The 24,994-nt window shown below is 39.1% G+C and overlaps 6 protein-coding genes across 6 annotated transcripts; 4 read left to right on the plus strand and 2 right to left on the minus strand.

Annotated features, from left to right (window-relative positions):
- Positions 1-1,689: 1,689 nt before the first annotated feature.
- CBG14953 lies at positions 1,690-5,067 on the plus strand (the record flags this gene model as incomplete). The annotated part of the gene is made up of 7 exons (XM_045243034.1): positions 1,690-1,720; positions 1,769-1,837; positions 2,603-2,685; positions 3,221-3,409; positions 4,037-4,186; positions 4,315-4,461; positions 4,939-5,067. 7 exons carry the CDS (start codon positions 1,690-1,692, stop codon positions 5,065-5,067), a joined length of 798 nt encoding a protein of 265 aa, XP_045095576.1.
- Positions 5,068-8,256: 3,189 nt separating this feature from the next.
- CBG14955 lies at positions 8,257-10,087 on the plus strand (the record flags this gene model as incomplete). Its single annotated transcript, XM_002639088.2, has 9 exons — positions 8,257-8,300; positions 8,511-8,595; positions 8,640-8,696; positions 8,830-8,920; positions 8,966-9,070; positions 9,133-9,367; positions 9,419-9,546; positions 9,781-10,023; positions 10,071-10,087. The coding sequence occupies 9 exons, from the start codon at positions 8,257-8,259 to the stop codon at positions 10,085-10,087; spliced, it is 1,005 nt and encodes a 334-aa protein (XP_002639134.2).
- A 153-nt stretch (positions 10,088-10,240) lies between these two features.
- Cbr-sep-1 lies at positions 10,241-14,377 on the minus strand (the record flags this gene model as incomplete). The annotated part of the gene is made up of 8 exons (XM_045243043.1): positions 10,241-10,808; positions 10,859-10,954; positions 11,002-11,180; positions 11,227-12,474; positions 12,522-12,644; positions 12,690-12,915; positions 12,976-13,586; positions 13,631-14,377. The coding sequence occupies 8 exons, from the start codon at positions 14,375-14,377 to the stop codon at positions 10,241-10,243; spliced, it is 3,798 nt and encodes a 1,265-aa protein (XP_045095577.1).
- Positions 14,378-15,572: 1,195 nt separating this feature from the next.
- On the plus strand, positions 15,573-20,317 carry Cbr-tag-63 (the record flags this gene model as incomplete). Its single annotated transcript, XM_045243048.1, has 10 exons — positions 15,573-15,807; positions 17,672-18,163; positions 18,208-18,280; positions 18,320-18,591; positions 18,636-18,956; positions 19,000-19,172; positions 19,201-19,501; positions 19,546-19,782; positions 19,829-19,892; positions 19,942-20,317. 10 exons carry the CDS (start codon positions 15,573-15,575, stop codon positions 20,315-20,317), a joined length of 2,544 nt encoding a protein of 847 aa, XP_045095578.1.
- Positions 15,898-17,545, minus strand: CBG14958 (the record flags this gene model as incomplete). Its single annotated transcript, XM_002639091.1, has 7 exons — positions 15,898-15,971; positions 16,017-16,097; positions 16,145-16,505; positions 16,551-16,640; positions 16,685-17,171; positions 17,216-17,442; positions 17,483-17,545. 7 exons carry the CDS (start codon positions 17,543-17,545, stop codon positions 15,898-15,900), a joined length of 1,383 nt encoding a protein of 460 aa, XP_002639137.1.
- A 196-nt stretch (positions 20,318-20,513) lies between the features above and the next one.
- Cbr-msh-6 lies at positions 20,514-24,452 on the plus strand (the record flags this gene model as incomplete). The annotated part of the gene is made up of 9 exons (XM_045243052.1): positions 20,514-20,628; positions 20,684-20,964; positions 20,991-21,776; positions 21,823-22,637; positions 22,696-22,951; positions 22,998-23,153; positions 23,201-23,752; positions 23,800-24,178; positions 24,208-24,452. The coding sequence occupies 9 exons, from the start codon at positions 20,514-20,516 to the stop codon at positions 24,450-24,452; spliced, it is 3,585 nt and encodes a 1,194-aa protein (XP_045095579.1).
- Positions 24,453-24,994: the final 542 nt, after the last annotated feature.

Here is a 24,994-nt window from a genome sequence, read left to right on the forward strand (position 1 = left end):
TTTGTTGTACCAGAATAAAGATCAACTTTCTCTTAAACTGTTAAATGTCTGCATTCTATGGGAATTACTATAAGATACCAAAATTGTGACTTCTTTTATTGAAGAGATCAACTATCAATTGATCTTTTTGTGAGTAAATTTAACTCGGATTTCATTTTTTTCGTCTCGGCGCTATCCAAATATCAAAGTTTCGCAACATCATTTTCCTGTTGGATCGCAGCCCTTCAGACTTCTTCTTTCTTTTCTTTTCTTTTCCAATACAAAAAAGTTTTCTCACGCTTCCGATCAAATTGGTGGGTGGTAAAGGTTAGCGACGAGTCAGTTGGTCCAGTTTTGTTTTCAGTTTTCTCTATGACGATGAGCAAAAACAGATGGAACCAATTGGTTTCGATGATGATGACGGGGGTTAAGGGATGGAGACAAAACACAGTTGTCTTCCTCGTCCAGGGGCTCTTGATCTTCGATTCTTTAGGATTTCGACATGCGAAAAATCGGGAGAAGATAAAGTAAAAGAAACACAAGAAGGATGAAACTACGGGGGGAACCCCGGCAATGATGTCATGCGTTTCAAGAAATCTTTCGAAAGTTCGGATCGAGATCGAACAATTCATCTGATAACACAATTGATAATGAAATTGGTTAATACTGAAAGTTTAGATTAATTTATACCTCTGGATAGTTTTCTGCCAAATAAAACTAAACTTTCAGTGGAAGTCCGTGAAAAATATTTTTATCCGGATTCCGTATTCCGGATTCCGGAAAATTTTCACTTGTCCGTATTCCGAGAAAATTTTTTATTCCGGATTTTAAACATATTTGTTAATTTTTTTAGGACTAAAGATGCAAAAATATATAACAACATGTGTTTTTAGAACTTTTCTATCCATTTGGAGAACTGATCAAAACATTCAACTTTGAGCCCAATTATTTCGATTCCTGTAAGAGATATCGAGAATGTGGCAACTGATAAAACATTAGTGATATTGTGATAAATAACTTGTCAGTTGACAAATTCTTTACTTCTTCCGTAGGAATCGAGAAAATTGAGCTCAAACCGCTTGTGCAAGCTTCTGTTAGAGGAAATACGGTAACTGGATGATAACCAATACTCTAGATGCAAACTGTGGAAAAAAAACCTAATTTTCTTATCACAACAACATCATCAGCAGGAACTGAAAACCGGTTACTGAAAAAGCTTTTTCAAAGTTCGTAGATTTGCTCTTTTGAATTTGCAATGTTTAAAAAATTTCCCCCACATATGTTTCCAATTCAATATGACTCAGAATGTTTTCTTTCCCGAAAGCATCCTCCAAAACTCATGCCTCCTCTAACTTTTTTCGCAAAAAAAATGAATCAGCAGTCCTAGTACTGTCCGATTTCTTCACTCCCTCTATTAGTTTCTTATTGTCTCTTTTCCTGTCTTCCTCTACCATTTTTTTTGTGTCTACCTCTATGAAACAAGTGCTTGTGGGTGTATTCTCAAACCCAAGGGGAGGACACCCCACGCTCTCACTCTTCCCTTTTTCTTTTTTCCAACTTTCTAGATGATCCCAGGAGACGCAGACTGTCTGAGTAACCCGAACGACTCCGCCCATCCATAGTTTTCGTATCGGCGAAGGAGGGAGCAAAAGCAGTTAGTAACCCCGTCTCGGGAGCACACTAACACACACACTCAATCCAACTCAAGAAATGGCTTCCCCAGTGCCACCACAACAGCAAGGTGATCAATAATTTTAAGATTCAAGACGTCTGAAATTCATATTTTCAGAAGCTGGACTCAAGATTGCTGCAGTCGAAGTACCAAGCAACGAGTCGTTGGAGAGAAGAACTCGTGATGGTATGTTATTAATTTTGTTTATTCCTAAAATTCCAAATCCAAATAACGAATAGAAGCTTTGACAATCAAAAAAGTTGAAAGTTTAACATTCATCCATCTTCTCAAAATCATTTTAAAATTGAGAAAAATAGTATTCCTACTTCACACCCAGACGACTTTAGTAAAACTTGCTCAATCTTCATAAACCTTAAGATTCATGAACCAAAACTTCTCAAATATTCATGCAGGGAAATAGGATATTGTAGTTTTTGAGAATAGCTTTTGTATGTTTGTTTAGTGTCATACAAAACAAAACTATACTTGTTATAGACCACGATAACTTTTGGCTGGAAAATTCAAATCTTATGGTTTTTGAGCTACTGAATTTGCTAAAACTGGATTTTAATTTTTGTGGTTTCTGCAGAAATGAACGCTTTAAAATCATGCAAATTGACAAGAACAAGACTTTATAATACCGTAAAACCTGTAATAGCAGGGCCCACTCGGTTTCCAAGGTCAGAAAAGGCGCCCCAGCAAATCTCGAAAAATTCTAAATTCGCTACCGAACTTTGTTGGATGAGTACCAAACCTTTATTATTTGCTGGAGCGCTTTTTTCGACTTGTTTATGGCTGCTAAGTTTGAGCCTAATTATCTCAACTCCTATGCGAGATATCGAAAAGTGGTCAACTAACAAAACACTACTGATATTATGATAAACCATTTATCAAAGTTAGCTTTAAAAACTATCAATTAAAACTTTTCCCTGAGCTTTATCAACTTTCCAGGAAAATGGACTCTTCGCCAACTTCGTCAAACCGATGCAATGGTACCACTTCAATCGGGAACTAACCAGTTTGACAGTCAAAGAGTGAGTCTTTTTTCTGTTCATGTATACTAAAAGACGAGAAAGTGAGCTACCCTTCAAAAGAAAAAAAATAGTAAACTCGGATATTGACAGTGTTGAAAGACAGTAAGATAGGAGACGCAGAGAAATTGAGAATTATCTCTCGAAATCCAAACAAACCTCGCCACTTGCTCTCCCTCGCGATTTTCAATCATCACTTCTATCACAAAATAAAAAATTGGGCTAATCAGAAGAATTAAAGTCAAACTATAGAAGAAATATAGCTTTATAAGTGGGTCCATCTGAAGGACCATCTGTTTAGATTTTCAAATACCGTACGACCTCTAAAAGAGCCCCCTAACTTTTAACTTTAGGCTGATTTTTCCCGGTTCCTGTGAGAGATAAATTGTTCAACATAATATTAGAAGTGTTTTGTCAGTTGAAACATTTTTGATACCTTGCAAAGGAATTGAGATAATTGAGCACAAACTTGAGAGTGTGGGGCCCTTTTATTACAGGCTTTACGATATCTAAAGTTTTTCTGTTGTGTGTTTTAAAGGAGGCCAGACATGAAGATTTTCAAAAGTCTAGTTTTTTGATATATGACACCGTACAGTCAGAAAATAACAAGGGACACCAAACCATAACTCCCTGTTATTGTACAAGCGAAAACGCGACCGTTCTTCCAAGCGGCACCCACTCCTCGTTTCATAATCGTTTTAGCGGCAGAAGCCGACAAGCCCTGTGTGCACGGCATCGCGGTTGGGAACCTGAAAAACGCGCGCTTCGCCGCACACAAAAGTTGGCTGTGTGCCAGATTCGAAAAATTTGAAACGTGTTTTGAAAAAAACATGAAGTTAAGCGTTGTTGAGTCGCTACTCACCGAAAAGCCGCGACGCGACCGCGCTACGCGTCCAAACTTGGCGCGCTTTCCAATTTTTAAATCTAGGTTCCCTTCCGCGAGGCCGTGTGTGTGGTGTAGAGGTGAGCGCGCTTGTCTATCAGTCGTGCATCGCGGGTTCAACTTCCAGATGTCTGTTTTCGTTTTTTTTTCTGTTTTCATGCGGCGACATCTTGGAATGACCGAATAACTAAAAAAAGTCGGGAATAGTTGCTTAAAATTGAAGAAATTTAGTGTATACTAAAAAATAAATGCTCGTCAAATAGCGCGCATTGGGTCGCAATCGCGCGATTTTCCGTCAGAATACATGATCTCGCCCCGAGAAAACCCCGTAGACTGTCGTGTCTGGCCTCCTTTAATATAGAATCCACTTCAACAACTACTCGATGTAACCTTTGTCAATGTTGAAACTAAAAATCACGAATTGTCTGTAAATATGTCCAAAGTCCAATGTGTTTTGTCTGTGTTTTTCAGGGGAAAACTGGCTTCGGAATGCCACGTAACACACAAACCAAAGTTGATTTTGCTGACCATGACAAGCAATGGTTAATTGAGGAACAGAAACAATATTCTGATGCTATTGTTCGACTTCAATCAGGAACAAATCAGTTTGAATCTCAGAAGGTTTTTGTTTTTCTATTTGTTTAGGCAGAGTGATTTCCCTTTGTTTTCTGTATGTTGCTCATTCTCTCTGATTTACATTTTCCTAATTAACTGCTATGTGATTGCTGTTCTTGATTGTTCGTTTACAGGGAAAGACTGGCTTCGGTATGCCACGGAATACGCAGACAAAAGTCGAATTCGCTGAGCATGGAGCTCGTTGGCAGGTGGCTGACAATTCAGCACACGATTCTATCGTTCGTCTTCAATCTGGAACAAATCAGTATGAGAGCCAAAAGGTTGTGTTTTTTGGTTAGAGAGAGAATGTTCAATGTTATGTGATGGTCCCTTGTACCGCGGTTGTTGGTTTTTGATTGAAGAAAAAGGAAAAGATGAAGAAGAGAGCACATTATTTGGTTCCAAAGAATATCCCGGTTATTTGATCTCTGGGGGATTGAGAGGAATGGAATAGGGTCTTCAATAGAGTTACAAGTTTTTCAAAAAATTGGTTCCAATGGTTTAGAACTCTTCTAGGGTCGTTGATTTCTAAAGCATGAAATCCGGTCATGACGCGTCAATGAGTTAAGTTGTAATCACTGATTGCTCTCTCACCGTTTCTTTTTTCGTTTCCTTTCGTTTCCTTTCATCTTGTTTACCGTCGGATTAGTAGTAGTTTGCCTCGTTTGCCCCCGTATTTCCAACCTTATTGCACTTTTTCAATTTTACAAAAAAAACATTCGCAACTATTTAGTAGAGAAACTGTTGGTTTCTTTCAGGGAATGACTGGATTTGGAACTCCTCGTGACGTCAAGGGAAAGCATCTGAAGAGAATTTGGGAACTCGAATTCCCAGAAGAAGCCGCCGATTTCCAGCAACAACCAGTGAATGCCCAACCACAGAATTAAAATTCAGCCCCCCCCCCCCCTTCCCATTTTTTTTCATTCATCAAATCCCTAATCCCATTTTCATTTTCCCACCATCCCTCCCATTTTTTTGTAGATTTTGCCCCTTCATTTTTTAGTGTTCCCCGAGATTCACTTTTCTTGCGATTCATTAAAAAAAAACCAGCAAGACACTGAAAGTCAACTGTACTCACATCACTCGATATACAACTTCTTGGTTCTTACGAGTAAATATTTTTCGAAAATATATTCAGCCCAAATTTTGCATGAAAAATTTTGCATAGAAGCAAAGGGGAGAAAGGGTGCAGGAAGTTAAAAGAAGGACGCATTTTATGATTTGATTTTGAAGAAAAAAAGGCAAACGAGAAAAAGTGCGAAAGTTATTCACTTTGCATACGTTGAACCTTTTGCATTGAGTTTTGTCGATTCACAATAATTTTTTTCAAGGTCGACATTTTACAGAGATCTGAATTTTGCTGAAGAATTCACCACAATTCTAAATAGTTCAAAATGTTTACAGATTATATTTTTTAACTAAGAGCGAGTAAACTATAGTAAGCAAATTAGCATTTATTAGATTATAACACCCTTATAAGTTGAACATCTAGCAATATCCAAACCAGTTTTCCATTAGAAAACTTCTTACAATTAAACGCTCTAATAGAACGCCATCTCTATTTTGAACTTTGAGCTCAATTATCTCGATTCCTGTTGTAGATATCAAATTTTTGTTACCTGATAAAGTATTGGTGATGTTATAATAAATAAATTATCGGTTGACAACTTTTTGATATGTTTCACAGGGATCGAGATAATCGAGAGCAAAGTTTGGGTTAATCGTTCTATTTATGACAAAATTCATAATTTAAAGTTCCAAATCTTCCATTTGAAAACATTCATTTAATATGTCAGTCAAGAAAAAAGAGTTGTGGAAGAAAAACGTCGGTGGTCGGAGCCGCAGGGTCCAAAATGAAAGCTACCGTAACCTGAAAATATTTTCATTTTCCTATAATTGATTACCTTGCTTTTCGTATATTTTCCGGCAAGTTTTATTTTGTATTTTATGCATTTTTTGGAGAAATGACACGAAGCAGTAAAAACTGAAAAAGAACCAGAGAAGTACAAACATTTTCAGCTTACTGTAGTTTTGATTTACTGTCCACATAACCTTTTTAGACAGACATAATATTGAAAAATAGAAATTCAAAAAATTATCGTTCATAAAGTTTGATAGGCTCAACTTCAAAGTTCGAAACCTGTAGGACTTCCATAATCAGAATGACGGTTCTTAATCTAAACCGTAGAATTGAGTCATTAGAAATCACAAGCCTGTGGAATTTAAACCTTCAATATTTTTTTGAACAAAACCATAGTCATTCTTATTCAAAATTTCCCAAACTGTCACATTTATCCATATTCATGCATTTTGTCAATTTCAAGTTGAAAATGCTCCATTTATACTCTTATCCCCTATTTCGTATGGAAAACTTTTTTCCCAGTCTTCATCAGTTTCGTGTTTTTGTCTCTTCCAGACATCTTCCCATTCGACTAATGGACAACTCTTCTTCCTCATTTCTTCTCTATTTGTCGTCCGACCTAACGCCGCCAAAACGTCTTTCGCCCCGTGAGGCTCCCCTCGATTTGGAGCCCATTCTCCTCAACGCAAACTCAATTTTCTGAGGCACATCTCTGCGTCTGAAGCTCGTCGAGTTCGAGTCTCCATATACTCAACTCATCCTACATCTTTTTCTTCTTCTTCTTCTTATTCTACGTCTTCTCATTCGCTTTTTCATTGTGTGCTGCATTCTGAGAAAGAAAAAAAAGAGGAAAAAAGAAAAGGAAGAAGGTGGAGGAGGAGAAGAACACCTACATAAACATTCTTTTCTTTGTGCTTCCACTTGGATGAATCGCTTTCTGAAAGACTACCTGTCCATACTCGTCAAAGCTCCTTCACACTTTGATCTTTCTCTTTCTTCCATATTCTCAGCTTTTTTTTCTTTCCTGGTTGGGGTTTCCTTGTTTCCCCATAAACAAAAAAAAATAATCACAGTACTCCTATACAAGGTTTGTTATGAAACTATAATTTTTATAGAACTTTTTTTGTTGCTAGATTTGGTAACTTTTATCATCATTCTATAATTTAATCAAACCATGAAACATTGCTTTCTGATTGATTTCCAATAGAAATTTTCAAGTTGGTTTTCCAAGGGGTTCCGAAACTCCGTCAATAGTCCGTCGACGGCCTTTCGGTTCTTCTTTAGCTCAACTAGCAGTCATTCGCCATTTTTTCTACGGTACTCATTACCTGTGTAATCAGTAGAAATGTGTGGAACGCCTTTTTCATTAATCAGAATTTGGAATACTGAATCCGAATTAAGATAATGTTCTCGGAATCCGGAAAAATGAAAAGTTCACGTAATCCAGAAAACGGAATCCAGAATAAGAAATTCTGTCATTTCCAATGTGCAAGAAAATTCTGAAAAACACATATGATGCTTTATTTTTTTGATTAATAGTAGCTGAAGTTTAAGAATAATTATCGCGGTTGAGAATTCTTGCAAGATAACATACCGTAAACACCTTAGTAGAACGCCACCCAAACCGTAGACTTCGAGCCTAATTATCTCACTTCTTTTGAAAGATATCAAAAAGTTGTCAGCTAATAAAAAGTTTATCATGATATCAGCAACATTTTATTTATCACTTTTTTATAGCTCTCACAGTAAATGAGATACATGGACTCAAGTTTGACGATTCGGGTGGCATTAGAGTGTTTACGGTACCTGCTGAAAACCAGGGGTAAGATTAAAAGTTTCCAGAATCTGGTCAAAAAATATATTCCAAGGAACTCGGAATCCGGAATCCAAGAATGACAAAAAATACGACATTCGGACATCTCTGGAGCACAACTGAAATCTTTTGTAAACTCAAAAACTGGGACTTCTTTTGGACGATAGTTCTTTATTACTCATCTCTTCGTTCCCACAACTCGCTCCCCATTTTTTTGTTGCCTTTTTCCAATTCAACCCCAGTAATCCTCTTTCTATTCACTTTCTCTCACTCATTATCCTGTTTTGTTTTTCTCACTCGTTTTCTTTCTGCTCAATCGGTTCTCTTCTCTTCCAGAAATTCTCTTCATCTAACCCAAAAAAGTGTTTGTTTGCTGTCGAATTGCAAAAAAAGCATTCGCGCATGTTATCACTTCATGCGATTCATTTTGCCGATATTGGCTTTATGTAAGTGTTGTTTGTATTCAAACTGTCTCAAATGATTTATATTTCTTTTCGTGTCCTATTCAAATGGAAATCCATCTTCTACCCAATTCGACCAGTGTCTCTCAATTAAAGGAATAGGATTACAAAATTTCAATATATTCACATCACCAAACTTTCCAGATAGGTTAGACACGATCTACAGTAAGAAACTTTTAAGAGATCTTCTTTCAGGTACCCTCCAAACGTTGACTGTGTTCGTGTAATTCATTCTCGGCCACAGCACGATGTCATAGTTAAATTTCATCATGTATTCCATGTGGGTTCTAATCAAAAGTGAACCTATTTGAAAACCAATTTCAGATTGAATCAACATACGACAAAATAGAAGCAGGAGAAGAGTGCCCTAATGATTTTATTGTGAGTTTTCAATTAGTTTGAAAGCTCATGTTTTTTTTTTAATTTGGAGAGCAAAGAAAAGCTTTAGCTAGATGATTACTGTAATTGTAGTCTTTCTATGATTCCAAGCCAATAAAAAGTTCTACCATTCCAGGAATTTCGTGATGGTCGCTACGGGTTCTCTCCACTTATTGGTCGCTTTTGTGGTGACCGAATGCCAAAGAGAGAAATAAGAGCAGTTTCGGGTAATATCAGCACTTCGTTGTCAGAGAAAATAGAAGCTCTTACAGGTTTTCTTTGGATTCGGTTTCGATCGGATGCAATGTTAGAATATCAAGGATTTTCAGCTGAATATGCAATCGTTCCAAGTAAAACTGGACGATTTAACAATCATGGTGAGAAATGAACGAACCCCATTCTGAATGAATGAATCATTCACAAGCCTATGAGTTTTCAGAATGTCTGCTTGAATATCTCAATGGTTTAGACGGATTCATTCGAACGAAAGATTTGATTGCAAATCTTCCACGAAATGCATCTGGAACTCTAGATTGTGTTTGGCGTCTCGCAGTTCCATCCAATTTTAGAATCGCGTTTTATGTAAAAGAATTCGCTTTGAAAGCTCCAAACCAATGTGCTTATAATTTCGTTGAAGTATATTCTGGTGACACTTCAGATAAGCCTCTTAGAAGGTGAGCTAATTACCAATGAGGATTTTAACCTGTTTTCGATACTCTTTATAGATTTTGCGGATTGACAGCGAATGACGTCTTCTCACCTTCGAACGAAATGTTCGTGCGATTCTATTTATCGGATGTTCGAAGTCTCAACACAACTTCCATATCAGCACTTTTCTCATCATACACAAGAAGTAAGAGCACAACCTAAAACTCACCTAAACCCTCAACTTTAAGCTCAATTATTTCGATTTCTATGCAAGATATCAAACATTTGTCAACTGATGAAATATTTTTGAAATTATGATGAACAATTTATAAGTTGACAAGTTTTTGATATCTTTCACAGGAATCGATATAAGTGATCTCAAAGTTGACGGTTTGGATGGGCTTCTGTTCGAGCAGATACGGTAAAATGGATTTTTCAGTGAAAAATTGCACACAAGAAGGCCTATTTGCGTGTGGAGATGAGAATTGTGTTCCCAACTCCTTGGCTTGTAATGGTCGTCCGAATTGTCCATATGGACGAGATGAGCGAGTTTGTTCAGTTGGCCAGGACACAATATTCAACTTTTTGGCAAGTGGATTCGTCCCTCTCGTCTCTATTATTTTTATTGTTCTAATCGTAATCTCACTGATTTGTTTCTACACGATTCGGAAAAATCATTGCGGTAAGCCATGGTCAACAAAATGTGTTCTATTACCGTTTTCTTTTTAGCTCTTCCACCTCTCTAATGTACTGGTCAACTCATAAATGCAACTTCAATCACACAATAAACCGTTCATTTTCAACTATTATACAAGAAAAATGTTTCATTTAAAATTATAAATTGACTAGTATGCATGCTGCAAATACTCGACAGTAACAACACCCGTTTTGTAGTCTGACTAGCATGGTCGCGATCTCGAAGGGGTTCGTGCGCTCGATCTAGTTATTCTCGTCGTAGTCGCTTCCGTGGGAAGTACTTTCAGTACTTGCCTCTTTGACGGCGTTCGGGTGTCTTTCGATTCAGGAAAATCAACGGTTCTTGGAAATACTTGCTTGGAACTGGTTTTCAGATTCCTGCTAGGGGTCCGTGTAGCTGAGTTATCCTCTTGGAGTCCAGAAGTTCTTAGATTTCTGTCAGGTGTTTGTGTCGTTGAGATTTGTTTTTCAACTCCAGGCTTCGAAACTACTGGAAGACCATACATAACAACTGCTGCTCCAGTAAGGTATCTCAGCTTTGCTTTGGATCGCGCTTCGTGCATTGCTTCAGAAAGTTGACGAAGTTTGTCGATTCCAGATACTGATTTCGTCTTCTCGAAGCAATCATCGACCATTCGCATGAGAAAACGGTCGATCTCTCCATCTGTAACTGTCCACAGGCATCCAACGATCAGAGGGCACTTGGCCATTGCGTAGTCGTGCAGGGCTGATTTTCCATCGAATCCGGGTGCTTGTGGAATGGTTCGGACACTGAAATGAGATAACAGATAATTGACATTCAATCCTAGAGCTCAAAAAACCTTCCACATCCCATCAGGAGACTGATAGCGTTGCATGTTGATTGTTTGATAACTGATCGTGGCATGACTGAAGACCCGGATCCGTGACCAAAGTAGCTGAAGGGAAACGAATTCATCTTTTTTTTTTCAAATGTATTACTTACAAAAATGCGTCGCATTGAGAGAGCGCTGTTGTGATCTCGGAAGAACTAGGTGCTTCTCCAACGGTCCCTTCCCATTTGAACTTATTGATGTAATCAAGCATTCGTTTCTTTGTTTCACCCAAATTGTTCTCTGGATCGAGAACATAGTAAGCGTTCTGTACGTCGATCTGTAGAGGAATCTGGAATAACAAAGTCTTATGGGTTTTCTCGGTGATTTCGAACAACCTGTTTCTCCTGGTTCCTCATCGCTTCTAACTGGCTGAAGATAGAGTGAATGGAAACTTGTCGGCCAACGTACGGAAAATCTTCGAATATTGGAAGGCGCTCCCAGCAAAATTGGGAAAGATGAGGACATATGACGAGGTATGTGTATTTCTTGTTTGAAGCATCAATTAAAGAAGTTTCATCCTCTGCTAGTGTTTCCAGAGATACTTCATGAAATTTGGATAGATAGCTCACAAAATCTTCATCTGTTGTACGCATTTCGCAAAACCGGAGAATCAGTTTTTTCCAAGATTTCGAATCCATTTTTTTGGATAGATAGACTATTTCTTTGGCTTCTCCTGGCAAAAGTCCTCCCTTTGAGAGTTTGGAAATTTTTCGAGCCAACTCATTTGCACGCGTTCCCAATCGACCGGAAGGCATCAGTAGATATGAAGCCACGCCCAGAAAGTTTTCCTGGACTTCGTTGACAAATTCTCTCATGCGTGCATCCACAACCTTGCGTCTTTTCCAAAATTCTTCAGGTGTCATATCTCCTGGATATTTTGCAATGCGTTCGTCTTCTTCCAACATGAATGAGAACTTTTCCATCAATTCATCCGCTTGAGTGTGATGCGCGAGAGGCATAATGATGGGATCACGATCGGCATGTAATTTGATGAGGTAGATGTTCCTATTGTCCGCCATTGCTATTTGAACAAGTGTCATGTCATCAGGCATCGCCTCAACACAATTTTTGAAACGATCCTGCCCCGATATTGTGACTACTCCTTTGCGGCACTTTGCGATTCGGCATTGAACTGCATTCCTAGAACCAATAAGTGTTGATTCAGCCCATGCATATGCAGATAGCCATGGATCCTTCGATGTACGACCAACATATGGGAACAACCGACTTCGCCATTCTCTGAAAAGTTTTCGATTGTTCAGAAATATTCTCATTTTGTGATACCTGTATAAAATATGTGTGTACTGAGTCATTTCACGACGAATTTCATGGCACACTTTGTCGTATCTCTCCTTGTTAAATGGTTGTGCTCTAGCTTCAGTGTCGCTTTTTGGACGACGACCGAATGGGGAAACAGCTCGGAATAAATCAACTGCATTATCCAACCGAGCTTTGACGCGGGGTTTTTTGACTATTGGATGCATCCAACTACAGTTGCAGTCCTGAGGGAACTCGAGTTGTCTTCCAAGTTGTTGAACAGCAAGAAGGAGATCAGTTGTTCGCAGATTGAGATATTTGACAATCTAAATCATGGGCGGTTTGAGAAAGGTAGCTCGTCCGAATTACTAACCTTCAATGCGTTTTTGAATATTTCTAGTGTTTCTGTATCCACGAGCTGTTTTGTATCTACTTTTCTTTTGAGCCATTGAATAACGCACAGACCAAAAACTTCGTTTTGAATGATGTTGGGTCTCTATAAAACTGTTTTAGTATTCGAAATTAACATTGAGAAAGTTACCGGGCGCACACTCTTGTCTCGGTGCATCATTGTTTGGGCATTCATTCCTCGTTCTCTTATCTGGGCGAACTCATCGTTGAAGTGTTTCATGGAAATCTGAGTGAAATCAGAATTTATACAATACGCCATCATGTATTCTGCCGCGAAAGTGGTACTTAATGGATAATGCAGACACACATTACAATTACAGGATCGAGTGATTGGATGGAATATTTGATCGTTGTACCTTAATTAAAGATTAGTTAGCGACATTCACTACTTTATCATTGGGTTTCCCCTGGCTTACAAGTCGAGTTCTTCCAATTCATCCGCCAAAATATTCAACGTGTCTGATTTCGAACGACGATTCCCACTCTCTTCGCCTGGTAAAGGTGTGTGAGCTCTTGATGCAGCTCGGGTTTCTTTTGGAGTGCTGCATCGCACAACGATTGGTTGTGAGGATAGCAAGTTGACACAGGATATTCTCATCAATCTAGCGTTTTTCTCGCAGCCTACTTCTTCAACGAGGCCTGTATAATATGCCAATACGTTAGTCATCTGAAGGATGCGGAAAAAGGAAGCCGACTTCAAAGCGATACGAAGATTCAGAATCATTGCTGATATGGAATCACGAGTTTGTGCAGCGGCCACATTTACGAGAGCTAATTCGCGGCGCATCTCAAAATGCCAGGCGACGGTGCTTCCCAAATGAACTGAAAAACAAAAAAATATATTTACTGCTTTTGTTAGTGAACAGTTACCGTAATCTGTTCCATGACTTCCCTCGTTTAGGAACTGACAGATAGAAGCATTCACCGAGTTATCGAACTGATAGGCAGCGAGTCCATGAACTCTGTTTCTGATAATGGCTTCGGCCTTGGAAGATGACTCATGAACCTGTGACATTCGATCCGGAAACTGAAAATTGACTTGTTCAAGGCTATCTATTCCATTGAACTTACTTCACATCCACTAAGACTTGTTCCTACGGCTACATTGCTCAACGTGGAGCACAGCCAATGTACATATGAGGAGAGCTCATACTTCGGAAAGGAGCGGATATTTTCTGACTTGATTCGATCGCGAAGTTGGATCAATTGGTCGAGTGCGGCCGAGCGACTCTCCGTTGTTTTCAAATAACTTATACCAATACGCGTCGCTTCAAACACATCTGCAGAATTTTTTGCCATTTTCCAGCTCTTCATCTTTTTCTCCGCTAACTCCGTTTCTCCGAGGAACATTAACCATCTTAATGCCGCCTCCATCGACATCGCATCTTCGGGAACCAATTCAACATAGTCCAACAAGCAAACTACTGCCTTGCATAACTCGCCGTTGTAGAAGTAAAAGAAGCAAATCTTGGCAGGAATTAGAGCATACCTCACTCTTTCTTTGGTCGAGAGCTCTGCTACTTCTTTTCGTAGACTCTGCCATGCGTTGAAGAACTTTTGAACGGATAACTGGTACTTTCCGAGTTTTTGAGAACATTCGAAGGACGCATACTGTGACGTTATTCGAGCCAACTTTCCCAGGGAGTGCAGATCAATTGATCCATTGACACCGAATTCTGATATGAACAGATCTGCCACTTCTCGTTGTATTTCATCAATTTTTCCGAGAAAACTGTGAATAATGGTATTTGCACTATTGTATAGCTCGTTTAGCTTCTCGATGTCTTGTTTGTTCGGGTCCTTGCTGATGATCCTCATTTTATTCCTAGTCGACTAATGAAGATCTGTAAAAAAGGTGTACTTGAAATTGCTTTCAACTTGGATAAAAAGGGAAGTTTCAACAAGATCACGAGTATGGCAAGAGTGAACATTTAGCGGTTTTGTGATAATAGCTATAGAGAATGACATCAAGCGCACAGAGTAGAGTTTGCATGCGAAATTTGCTCCGAATAGCAAGGAAACCGTAAGATTTCTATAATGAGGTTATTAAGGAATATGCATGATTTGTTTTTTTTTAATGATTTTCTGTGAATATATGAGTTTCTGTGAAGAGAAGTCAAAATCAAAGCTCGATGTGATTTTTTTGAAACGTAGCGCGCGTTTGTGGGTCTCGCGACGATGAAGTGTGGATACTGTAGCTTTCCTCGTCGTGAAAGGCTTGCGGTTAAGCTCTCATAAGACCGGATCATTTTCTGTAATTTAAAATAAAAGTTGGCTCGTTTTCGCTGCGACAAAATGTTTTTCGAATTCAATAAAAACTGGCACCTTGAAATTTCGCGAACGGCGCTCATGTCGATTTACGATGTCCCGCCACAAAATCTATACGAAGCAAAGCAATATTAATTTCTGTGAATTTTTGTAAGAACTTCTGAAATAAAGACGCAGTCTCGTAGATCAAAACAATTGGCGGCTCCCATATTCTCAGGTGCCAGTTTTTTTTTTAATTCGACAGTTCCGAAATCACTGTTTCTCTTGAAAAACAAAAAACTCAACAGCATTTTCACATAGTTTTCTTGAAAATGTTTTTGTCATTTTTTTTTTCTTCTTCGGAACATGAGGTATTTATCTCGAATTTTCTAATTATACTCAAATTTGAAACAGAGGATATAAAAAGCAAATTTGTTAAACTGAAACAAATTTGTTAAACTGAATTCAAAAAAAAATTATAGTGAAACATTTTATTCGTATTTCCCTCCTTTTTGGATGCCGCAAAGATGCGCGTTCACTTGCAACATACTTCACGACAGTGCGGTAAAGCTTACTTTTCAAACTCTGCCTGCATACATTCAAACTCCTAAAAATGTCTTCTGTTTCCCTGAATATTCGTGTTGTGTTTGAAACTTATGCATCATATGTTAGGAAAAGTAGATAGTTAATGTTTGTTATACTTAGAATCCCGTTGCATAGTGAACAACATCTCTGGTCTGAAACTGTCTTTTTTTCAGATTCCGCGATGCCTCGGGTAAAAATAACTCCCAGGAGAGTATCAAACAGACAGGAAAGGGAAACCGACAACATGGACGAGGTGTGTATTAGTTCATATCGCATCATTTTTATCGGTGAATTTCAGAGTATACTTGATGACGAGGAAGTGGAAAGACTAGAGCAAGAGTTGAACAGTCTGCGTCGTGAGAAGGCAAAACAAATCAGGAAAATGCGATTCAAAAGAGAAGAAAGAAGAAAATACGGTAAATAAGCTTTATTCTCAGAAGCTGATTTAAGTTACTAAGAATGGAAAATTGATTTATGTCCAGTGTTGATCCTAGTTGATCAGAAAATCAGAAAGGGATAATAACTTCAGTAAAGTGATGTGGAGCGATTGCCGGAAACACAACAAATTGCAGATCTTCTCCTGAAAACATCATTCGATAAATATCAGGGAATCTCTCGAACATACTCGGCAACGCTTTTTTCGTTTTGTATTCTGATTGGTCATAGTCAATTGCAGTTTCCATGTCGTTCGTGTTCCCCGGTGCAGCTAGAATTGTTGTAATCAGTTTTGCTGTGAGGGAATGCTAAACTCACGATCTGCAGATTTTGAAACATTAACGATCTGAGAGTTCTCGTTGGCATCTGAATGGCTACTAGCCAAATCTTTCGCGCTCTGCAACTTGCTACATTTGTCAACTTTTGATGTATTTTGTTGTTCATCCGAATCGTTTCCCTTCAATTTTTTCTCTTCATCCACGTCTCCGGGAATCGGCGTTTCAGCTGGCTTTGAAGACTTTGCAGTTTTCATCGGATCACTTTTCTGCTCCTTTTCTTTTTCTTTCTCTTCTTTCTCTTTTTCCTCTCTTTCGATCTTGGCCATTTTTTCAATTTCTTCATCCTCCCATTCGTAGGGGTCCATGAAGTTGATTTTCAATCTATTGATGGATGCCATCATCTGTTGAAGAAAAATAATGAACAAAGGGGACAAACTTAATCTTACCAAATTGTAAATCTTCTCATAGTTAGGCCTATCCGAGTAGCTCAACGTCTTCAAATACTCGAATATAGTCTTCAACTCCTCTGGCAAATCCTATAATATATATTTTCCCATGCATATGCATAAACACAAAAAACCTCAAACAAAGCTACATCCTTTGTAGATTTCTTTATGGACATGATCTCTTTTTCGTCTTTGAGTTGTGACCAAGGCAATCCGAGCGTAAGAAAGACGATAGTGTAGATCATTGCAATCAGATCATCACATCGACCCTGTTCGACACGTTCATGCACATTCATCGAACAGTAGCGAACAGTTCCTCGCAATGGGATCCTTCTCCTCATCGGACGCAACTTCTTTTTTCCATCTTCACCAGTCAGCACAAATGATCTAGCCATTCCAAAGTCAATTAGAATCAGAAATCGTGAATCGCGTCCACGATTAGCGGCTGTCATAATATTCCCCGGTTTCACATCGCGATGCACAAACCCCGTCTCATGTAATTGTTTGAGTCCGTAGAGAGTGAAAAGAGCGACCCGCAAAGCCGTTACATCATTGAATCCTCTCTGAATCTTCAACCGTAGAGCCATGAGATCTTTCCCGCAGAGAGTTGTTACCATGTACCTGAAACTGAAACCGTACAAAAGCGTCGCTGGAGTTGTTCTAACGTATAGTGTTTCCTCTTTCCACAGTCTATGATCTTGAGAACATCCTTGGCATCTTTCAACTTGCTAAGTACATGAACTTCGATTTGAAGCGTGCGGTCGAATTCCTGTGAGTCGTACTCGACTTTCATTGCTGCACAGTAGCCTTTGCGGTTCTTATCTTCCACTTTGTAAACAACACCACAAGCACCTTTTCCCAGAAGAGCTTTGATTCGCCATTTATCGATAACCTAGGTTTCTTATTTCTGAAGGTCAAAATGATTATCTTACATGTCCAGGACGCATCACTTTGACAGCATTTGAGGTCGAAGAGTTTTCACAGTTACTTGTCATTTGAACAACTAAACGAAGTTCTAGGAATAAATTTTAAATTCGCATTCCTCTATGGTTGAGCTACACTGCGTGGCTTTCCAAAATTTAAAATAAAACCGATTATGCTCAGTGTCGTGTAATTTTCAGGTCATTCGTCGTACAGTTCGAACGAGTCAGATACGGAACAGTATTCTGATCAGGAAGATGTGGAAGAGAGCGGGGAGCTAGATGTGACGCCGCGTCAGTCAACACGGGATCTCGCAGATGGATTTGAAAAGGCTCAGAAAAGGTTCATGTTCAACATTCGGCATATTGAGGAAAAGTATAGAGAACGAGAACTACGCGGGCTCCCAGAATCAAAAATCGAAATTGATCGACATGGAAGATTCTACTTTCCGGAAAATATGGCAGCGTGCCACCAACAAGCTTTTGTAAACCGAATGTTTCAATACGACTCGCTTTTCGGGAAAGGAAGTGTTTCGGCACCTCGAAACTCTATTCAGTCTTTCGATGGAGATAGTCGGGCATTAAAGAAATCTCAGCAGTTAGATGAAAAATTTGGGCGAAAATTGCGGCCTTCAGAAGTACATAATTTTCACGACAACGCAAGAAAAGGAAGGATTGTTAGTTCTGCTCACGGTGAAAGATTCACAGAATCATTTGAACAAATTTCTGCATTTCAGTGTCAGGAATACCCCTATTCGTCCGGTATTCTTCAGAAGACAATGACAGACGAGATACTTCGCAGTTTTCAAAGTAAGAATCTGTTGTTTTCTCTCAATCACTTTATTTCAGCGATTACGACGATGATGTTTTCGAACCACTGCCGAGAGAGCACCGCGCGTATAATCAAAAGTTCCCGGGTCTTCATGGTGAAAGTATGTTTTCATCTCACGAAAAAAACAGTTCTGAAGAAGAAGAGATGTCAGACGATGAGGAGACCACAGATAACGAGGAAGGAATCACAGAGAACGAGGATGAAACAACTGATTCGAGTACAGAAACTTCTGACGAAGAAGATGAGGAGGAGGGAAGCGATAAGACAACAAAGTCTGTGAAGCAGGAAGGTTGAGTAACATATATAGGAAAATGGTTTAATCCATATTTTTAGTGGTGCAACAACCAACAAGTAGACAAAACGCTAGTGAAAAAACAACGCCGGTGGGAACAAAAAATACTCGAACAAGTCCAAGAGAGTCAACAACAGTGTCACCTCAGAAAGTGACAATGATTGTGGTAAAGTCCGAAGTTGTTCACCAGGAATCTTTGCAAAGGGAAAAACAGGCGCCTGAATCAACTCGGTTGAAGGAAACAACGCCAATCATACCTCAGATTCCTATCAAACGAGAAATTTCAAGTGTGGGTCCATCCACTCCTCGCATTTTGCGAAACATAGCCACTTCTAATACTCCTTCAAGAAACATTATTGACGGTAGCTTCAAATCTGATGTTTTAATGAAAATAAAATTCTTCAGGGAAATGTGTAACAGTCGCAAATGTGGAAGGATTGAAAATTGCTTCAACAAGTGAAACAGTCAATTCAAAACCCGAAAAGCCTTTACCATACTCGAAAGGAGACATCAGAAAATTTATGAAGCCGAAACCTGTACAACAGGACGATTCCAATAGCAAGCCTGCTTGTGGTAAGGCTTCATAAATTATAACAAATATAAAAGGAATATCTTATTTCAGACCTGGCTCAATCAACTCACCAGCTTCATGAAGGTTCAAATGCGTTGGAGACACTGGATGTTATTATATTACCGACGCTCGCTTCAGCTGACAGACCAAAGAGAACCATAAAACCAACTGAGAAAGCGGTTAATTTGAAAAAGAATTCCCCCGACACTAGCTGCAGTCAGTCTCATGAGACGATCTCTAAAAAACGAAATAGTGAAACGAAATGTCAGAAACAAAATCGAAAGAGTAGTCCATATTGCAAGCACTGCGAAATTTTGGCGGAAGAAGAGAAGAAAGGTTTGAATATCAGATTTTTTCTATAGCAGAATACATTTTTAAAGCCAAACAAAATGCAAAATTGAATAAAAGTCTTCCTGTAAATAAGGAATCTCCAAAAACGTCGGAAGTTCCAAAAGTTGCCTCACGAATTCAAGAAGCAAAGCCAAGGAAATCTGGAAGCAAGAAAGACGATAAATTTTGCAAAAATTCAGAGCTCGGGTCATCAGACGAAAGATTGGGCCACAGTAAAAGGCGATCAGACACTGCAGCTTCAGGAGGTCCCGAAAAGAAAAAACAAAGTAATTTTTCTTGCAGGATGCATTTAACGACAACTTATTCTTACAGAATTGGTTGATTCCGACCTTTTATCGATTCCGTCATCATTGGCGATCGTCGTTGACACTGATTTGTAAGAAGCTTATGCTCTGGTTGAACTGCAAAAATGTCAGTATTTTCAGAATAATAACTGAAAATCCATCTCTGGCATCATCGAGTATACCAAAGTTTTCGGATAAATGCCCATCACCTTCTCGCTGGAGCTCGAACGTCGACGATAAATGGATAGAGGACTTAAAGAGAGTTCAATCAAATGCCAAAGTTCCTCAGCTTCTTGGAGTTCGAGTTTCAGAGGTTCCGGAAAATGTGCCACTTATCAAGATTTGGGTAGATAATCTTAATCGGTCAGTATATACTTCCTATATCATTCGTCAATATTTCACTGTTTCCAGAAACAAGTCTGATAAAGATCCTTTCGAAAAAGACATTCGACGATTGGTCGCTCAAGACAAGAAAGCCAGATTGGACTTAAAAGCGGGATATGATGTTCGCGGATAACTCAACTCTTGTACTATATATGATTGTAACTTCTGCAAATTTGATATTATATTGTTGTGATTTTGATATTATTTGCATGAAATTTCCTTTTTTATTTTTTGCTAAACTATTATCTCTGCTGATTTTCGGTTTCTTGGAAGACCGTGATACCTGAGTTCCATTGCGAAGTTGTACCATTTCTCTAAATATTTTCAGGATGTCGAAACGACAAAGTTCTCTGATGTCGTTTTTTACGAAAACTCCAAAATCGGAGAAGCTAGAGACGGAAAATGAGAAGAAGAAGGAGCCTATTGTAAATGCTAAGGAAAAAGGTAGTCAAGGTTTTCTCTGTTAGTTAGTTTTTGAAACCCTCATTGTATTTTTCAGTGGAAGAAAAAAAAGTTCTGAAAAGAACCAACTCACAAACAGTAAGTTCTCCAGTAAAAACTCCACGAACTGCTACAAAACGTGCCCGAGTTGTGCTGTCGTCATCGGAAGGTGAAGACGATGACGATGAAGACTTCGAGATGAAAGATGCCGAAGCAGCTCAAGAATCTTCAGAAGAGTCGGAGGGCGACGAAAACGCAAGTGACGATTGTGAGGTTACTTATGAAAGTACTCCTCAAACCACTCCTAAGAACACTCCGAAAAGAAATAAGAAATTAACAGTGAGCTATAATATTATTTTGATGAGACAACGATTTTTGTTTTGCAGAAAGTTCTCTCTGAAACTCCGAAAAGTGTAAAATCATCTGCAATCGGAAAGGTTAGAAGAGTGATTCCTGAGGGCGAAGAAGTTTCGATGGCAGTAGTCGAGGAGAAAATTGAAAAAATCATGGAGGGAGAATTGGAGAGAAAGAAAAATGTTGATAAAGGGGGCTCGAAGAAGAAACAGCAAGAAGAAGAAGAACCAACGGAAAGATTCGATCATGAATCTCTCGACTGGCTCAAACCAGACAAGATTCGTGATGCGAGCAAACGTGCTATGTCCGATCCCGAGTATGACCCGAAAACATTGTGGGTTCCTCCAGATTTTCATTTGAAACAAACACCTGGACATCGTCAATGGTGGACTATCAAATCCCAACACTTCGATACCATCATTCTTTTCAAAGTTGGAAAATTCTATGAAACCTATCACATGGATGCCGTCGAAGTCGTTCGCGCGTTGAACATTGCTTTCATGAGAGGATCATATGCTCATGCTGGTTTTCCAGAACACGCAGCTTCCAAGTTTGCAGACCAGCTTATGAATCATGGCTACAAAGTTGCACGCGTAGAACAAACGGAAACTCCCCAGATGCTTGAAGAACGAAACCAAAAGGCAAAATCTAAGGACAAGGTAGTGAGGAGAGAAGTGTGCAGAGTAACTTCGAATGGAACCAGAACGTACGGTGTGCTTGATGGAGTTGATTTGGGTAGTGCAACATCCACGCTCGATCCTACTGCTAAACATTTACTGGCCATCAAAGAGTTTCATGTAGGTCTTATTTTCAAAAAGAGAATGAACGACTCCTATTCTTCAGAACACTGAAACGGGAAAGTCTACTTACGGAGTCTGCATGATTGACACAACTACTGCTCATATTAGAGTTGGCCAGTTCGAAGACGATGACTATCGTTCTCAACTTCGTACCCTCTTTGCAAACGTCATTGTTGTGCAGACTCTCGTTGAGAGAAGCTCCATGTCCGTCTCCACCAAATCAATCATTAATGGAATTCTGTTCTCGGTTCCAATTGAACATTTGCTCCCCAAGAAACAATTTTTGACCGCGGAAGACTGTGTTAGAGATCTTTCAAAGGATGATTATTTTGGATCAGAAGTTTCTGGATGGCCAGATGTTCTCAAATTGATGCTTGATGATTCGAGTGTTCTACCGAAGCCGTCTTCTAAGTGGCAACTCGCTTTTTCCGCTTTCGGTGCAATTGTGTGGTATCTTCGAGACAGTTTGATCGATGTTGACATGATCTCCATGCGAAACATTACGCTATATGATTCCAATAATTCTAAGCCTGAAAAAATAAATCAGGAAGATGATAAAGTGGACTGGAAAGGAAAACATCTCATTCTCGATGGCACAGTTCTCGAAAACTTGAACATCGTACCTAATGGCAGAGACTCTCATTTGACATCCCTGTATTATGTTCTCAACAAATGTTCTACCCCATTCGGTCGCCGCCTTCTTCGCTCATGGCTTCTACAACCAACATGTGATCCAGCCACACTCCGTCTGCGTCAGGAAGCTATCAAGTGGATGATTTCTTCAGATGCAGAATCATTCTTTTCAACAGCTATCGCTACTCTTAAGAAAATTCCAGATTTGGACCGACTACTTCAAAAGTAAGCCAAAGGATATCGTCTAGAAAAAAAAGGAAAAAAAAACAAACTTTATTTACAGAATCCACACAATCGGACTCAAGTACCGTTCTGAGAAGCACCCGGACAGTCGTGCGATTTTCTTCGATACTATCAAAACTAATCAGAAAAAGATTGGAGAGTTATTGGCAGCGATTGATGGATTCAAACTTTGTAACAAACTTCGAAAGGAATACCAGACGGTGCAACAAGAAGGTGAAGGATGTGAACTTCTGGATGAGCTCCTCGGAAATGAGCAGCAAGTGGAGGAAGTTGATGAGAACATTTTTTATTTCGAGGTTTTGGAATGTTTCGAAAAAATCTTAGAAATGAAACACATTGCAGAAAATGTTTGATCGCACAACTGCTCTCAAGGACGGAAAAATTGTTCCAAATGCGGGATGCGATGATGAATACGATCAAGCCACAGCGAAAGTCAAAGAAGCATTGAGCGAATTGAACGCTTATAAGGATAAAATTGCAAAGAAGTATAGTTGTTCGGTATATATTTTTGAGAAGAGTTCCAATTCTTTCAAAAACAATTGCAGATTAAATTTGTGGACTCAGGAAAAGTGAAATATTTGCTGGAGATGCCCGAAAACACGAAAGTGTCATCCGATTTCGAGCTGAAATCGAGAAGGAAGGGTTTCATTCGTTATTCAACACCCGACTCGGAGGAACTTGTCGCTTTTCTTGATATCGCTGAGAAAGAAAAATCCAAATTGGGAGACGATGCTACTCGACGCGTCTTCGAGCAGTTTGGCCATAAAAATCCGATTTGGCTTGAAACGGTGCAATTGGTTTCGAAGTTCGATGTTCTCACTTCTTTGGCTACATTTTCAAAATCTTCTCCCTTCGATATGACCATGCCAGAGTTCGATTTCGAATCAGCAAAGCCTTACTTGATCGTTGAAAAAGGACTTCATCCATGTCTTGCATTGCAATCAAGAAATGAAGTTACGCAAACAACTTCATTTATTGCTAACAGCACTACAATGGGCCAGACTGAAGCCGCTGTTATGCTTCTCACCGGTCCAAACATGGGTGGAAAGTCGACACTTATGAGACAGACTGCTGTTCTTGCCATTCTTGCCCACATGGTAAATTGTTTTCTATTCAAATTTAAAAATTTTTATTATTTCTTTAGGGATGCATGGTGCCTGCATTTTCAATGCGTTTAACTCCAATTGATCGTATTTTCACTCGCATCGGAGCCAATGATCGTATTATGTGTGGAGAGTCGACATTCTTTATTGAGTTGAAAGAGACTGATATTATGCTGAAAAATGCAACCAAGCACTCTCTTTTGCTAGTGGATGAACTTGGACGTGGAACCAGCACTTTTGATGGAACTGCAATCGCATCTGCTGTTCTTCAGAAGATTGCGAATGACCTTGTCTGTCGAACATTTTTCTCCACTCATTATCATTCGATTTGTGACTCGTTCACTAATCATCCTAACATTCGATTGGCTCATATGGTAAGTCTCGTATTCAGTACCCAAACATCTGAATATTCTTTCAGAAGTGCGTAGTCGACAAGGAAAATAACGAAGACCCTACTATGGAAGACGTAACTTTCCTCTACGAATTGGAATCTGGAATCTGTCCAAAGTCGTATGGTTTCTACGCTGCCAAGCTCGCAGGAATCGATCAAAAAGTTGTTCGAGTTGCTTATGCTGAAAGCAACAAATTCGCATCTAATCTTATTATTGACCCCAAGATTCGCCATTTGGTTGAATGTGCTCGTGACGACAGTTTCGATGTTACCAAGTTGAAGCAGATGATCGAGGCTATCTAACTCGGCATCGTTGTTTCCCGTTTTTCAATACTCATTTTCCCAGTGTTATATATTGTTTCATATCTATCCATCCAAATGTCTCACTCCATTTTTTATCGGTTCCCATTCATGAAACTTTTCAAGCAAATATCGTGTTTTTTTTAAACAAAACATTTTTATTCGTTTCCAACAGTCTTCTGGATGTCTGCGCTAGCAGTACAAAACGAGAGTTGCAATCAGCGACTCTGCTATTTATAGCTGCTAATAGAAACAAAAAGATCTATTTAGGAAAAAAGAAAGAAAACGGTAAATGGAATCACAGAACTCCGTTCGAAAGATCACTGCTTCCAAATAGTAGTTTTAAAAATCAAACTCCCGCCATTTTCCCGTCCAGTGTTTGCACAGCTACCGTAGTCCTCAGTTTTCTTCATGGGTGGTCCTTGAAGACCACCGGTAAAAGTTAATCCTAAAATTGGATTATTATATTTATTCTTGTTCTCTTTTCACCTATTTTTAATTAAATTTTGAATTTATGTCAAGAATAACCTTCAGTGATCATAACA

This window comes from Caenorhabditis briggsae, assembly GCF_000004555.2.
Source record: "Caenorhabditis briggsae complete genome, chrI, whole genome shotgun sequence".
In the NCBI taxonomy this organism is placed as follows: domain Eukaryota; kingdom Metazoa; phylum Nematoda; class Chromadorea; order Rhabditida; family Rhabditidae; genus Caenorhabditis; species Caenorhabditis briggsae.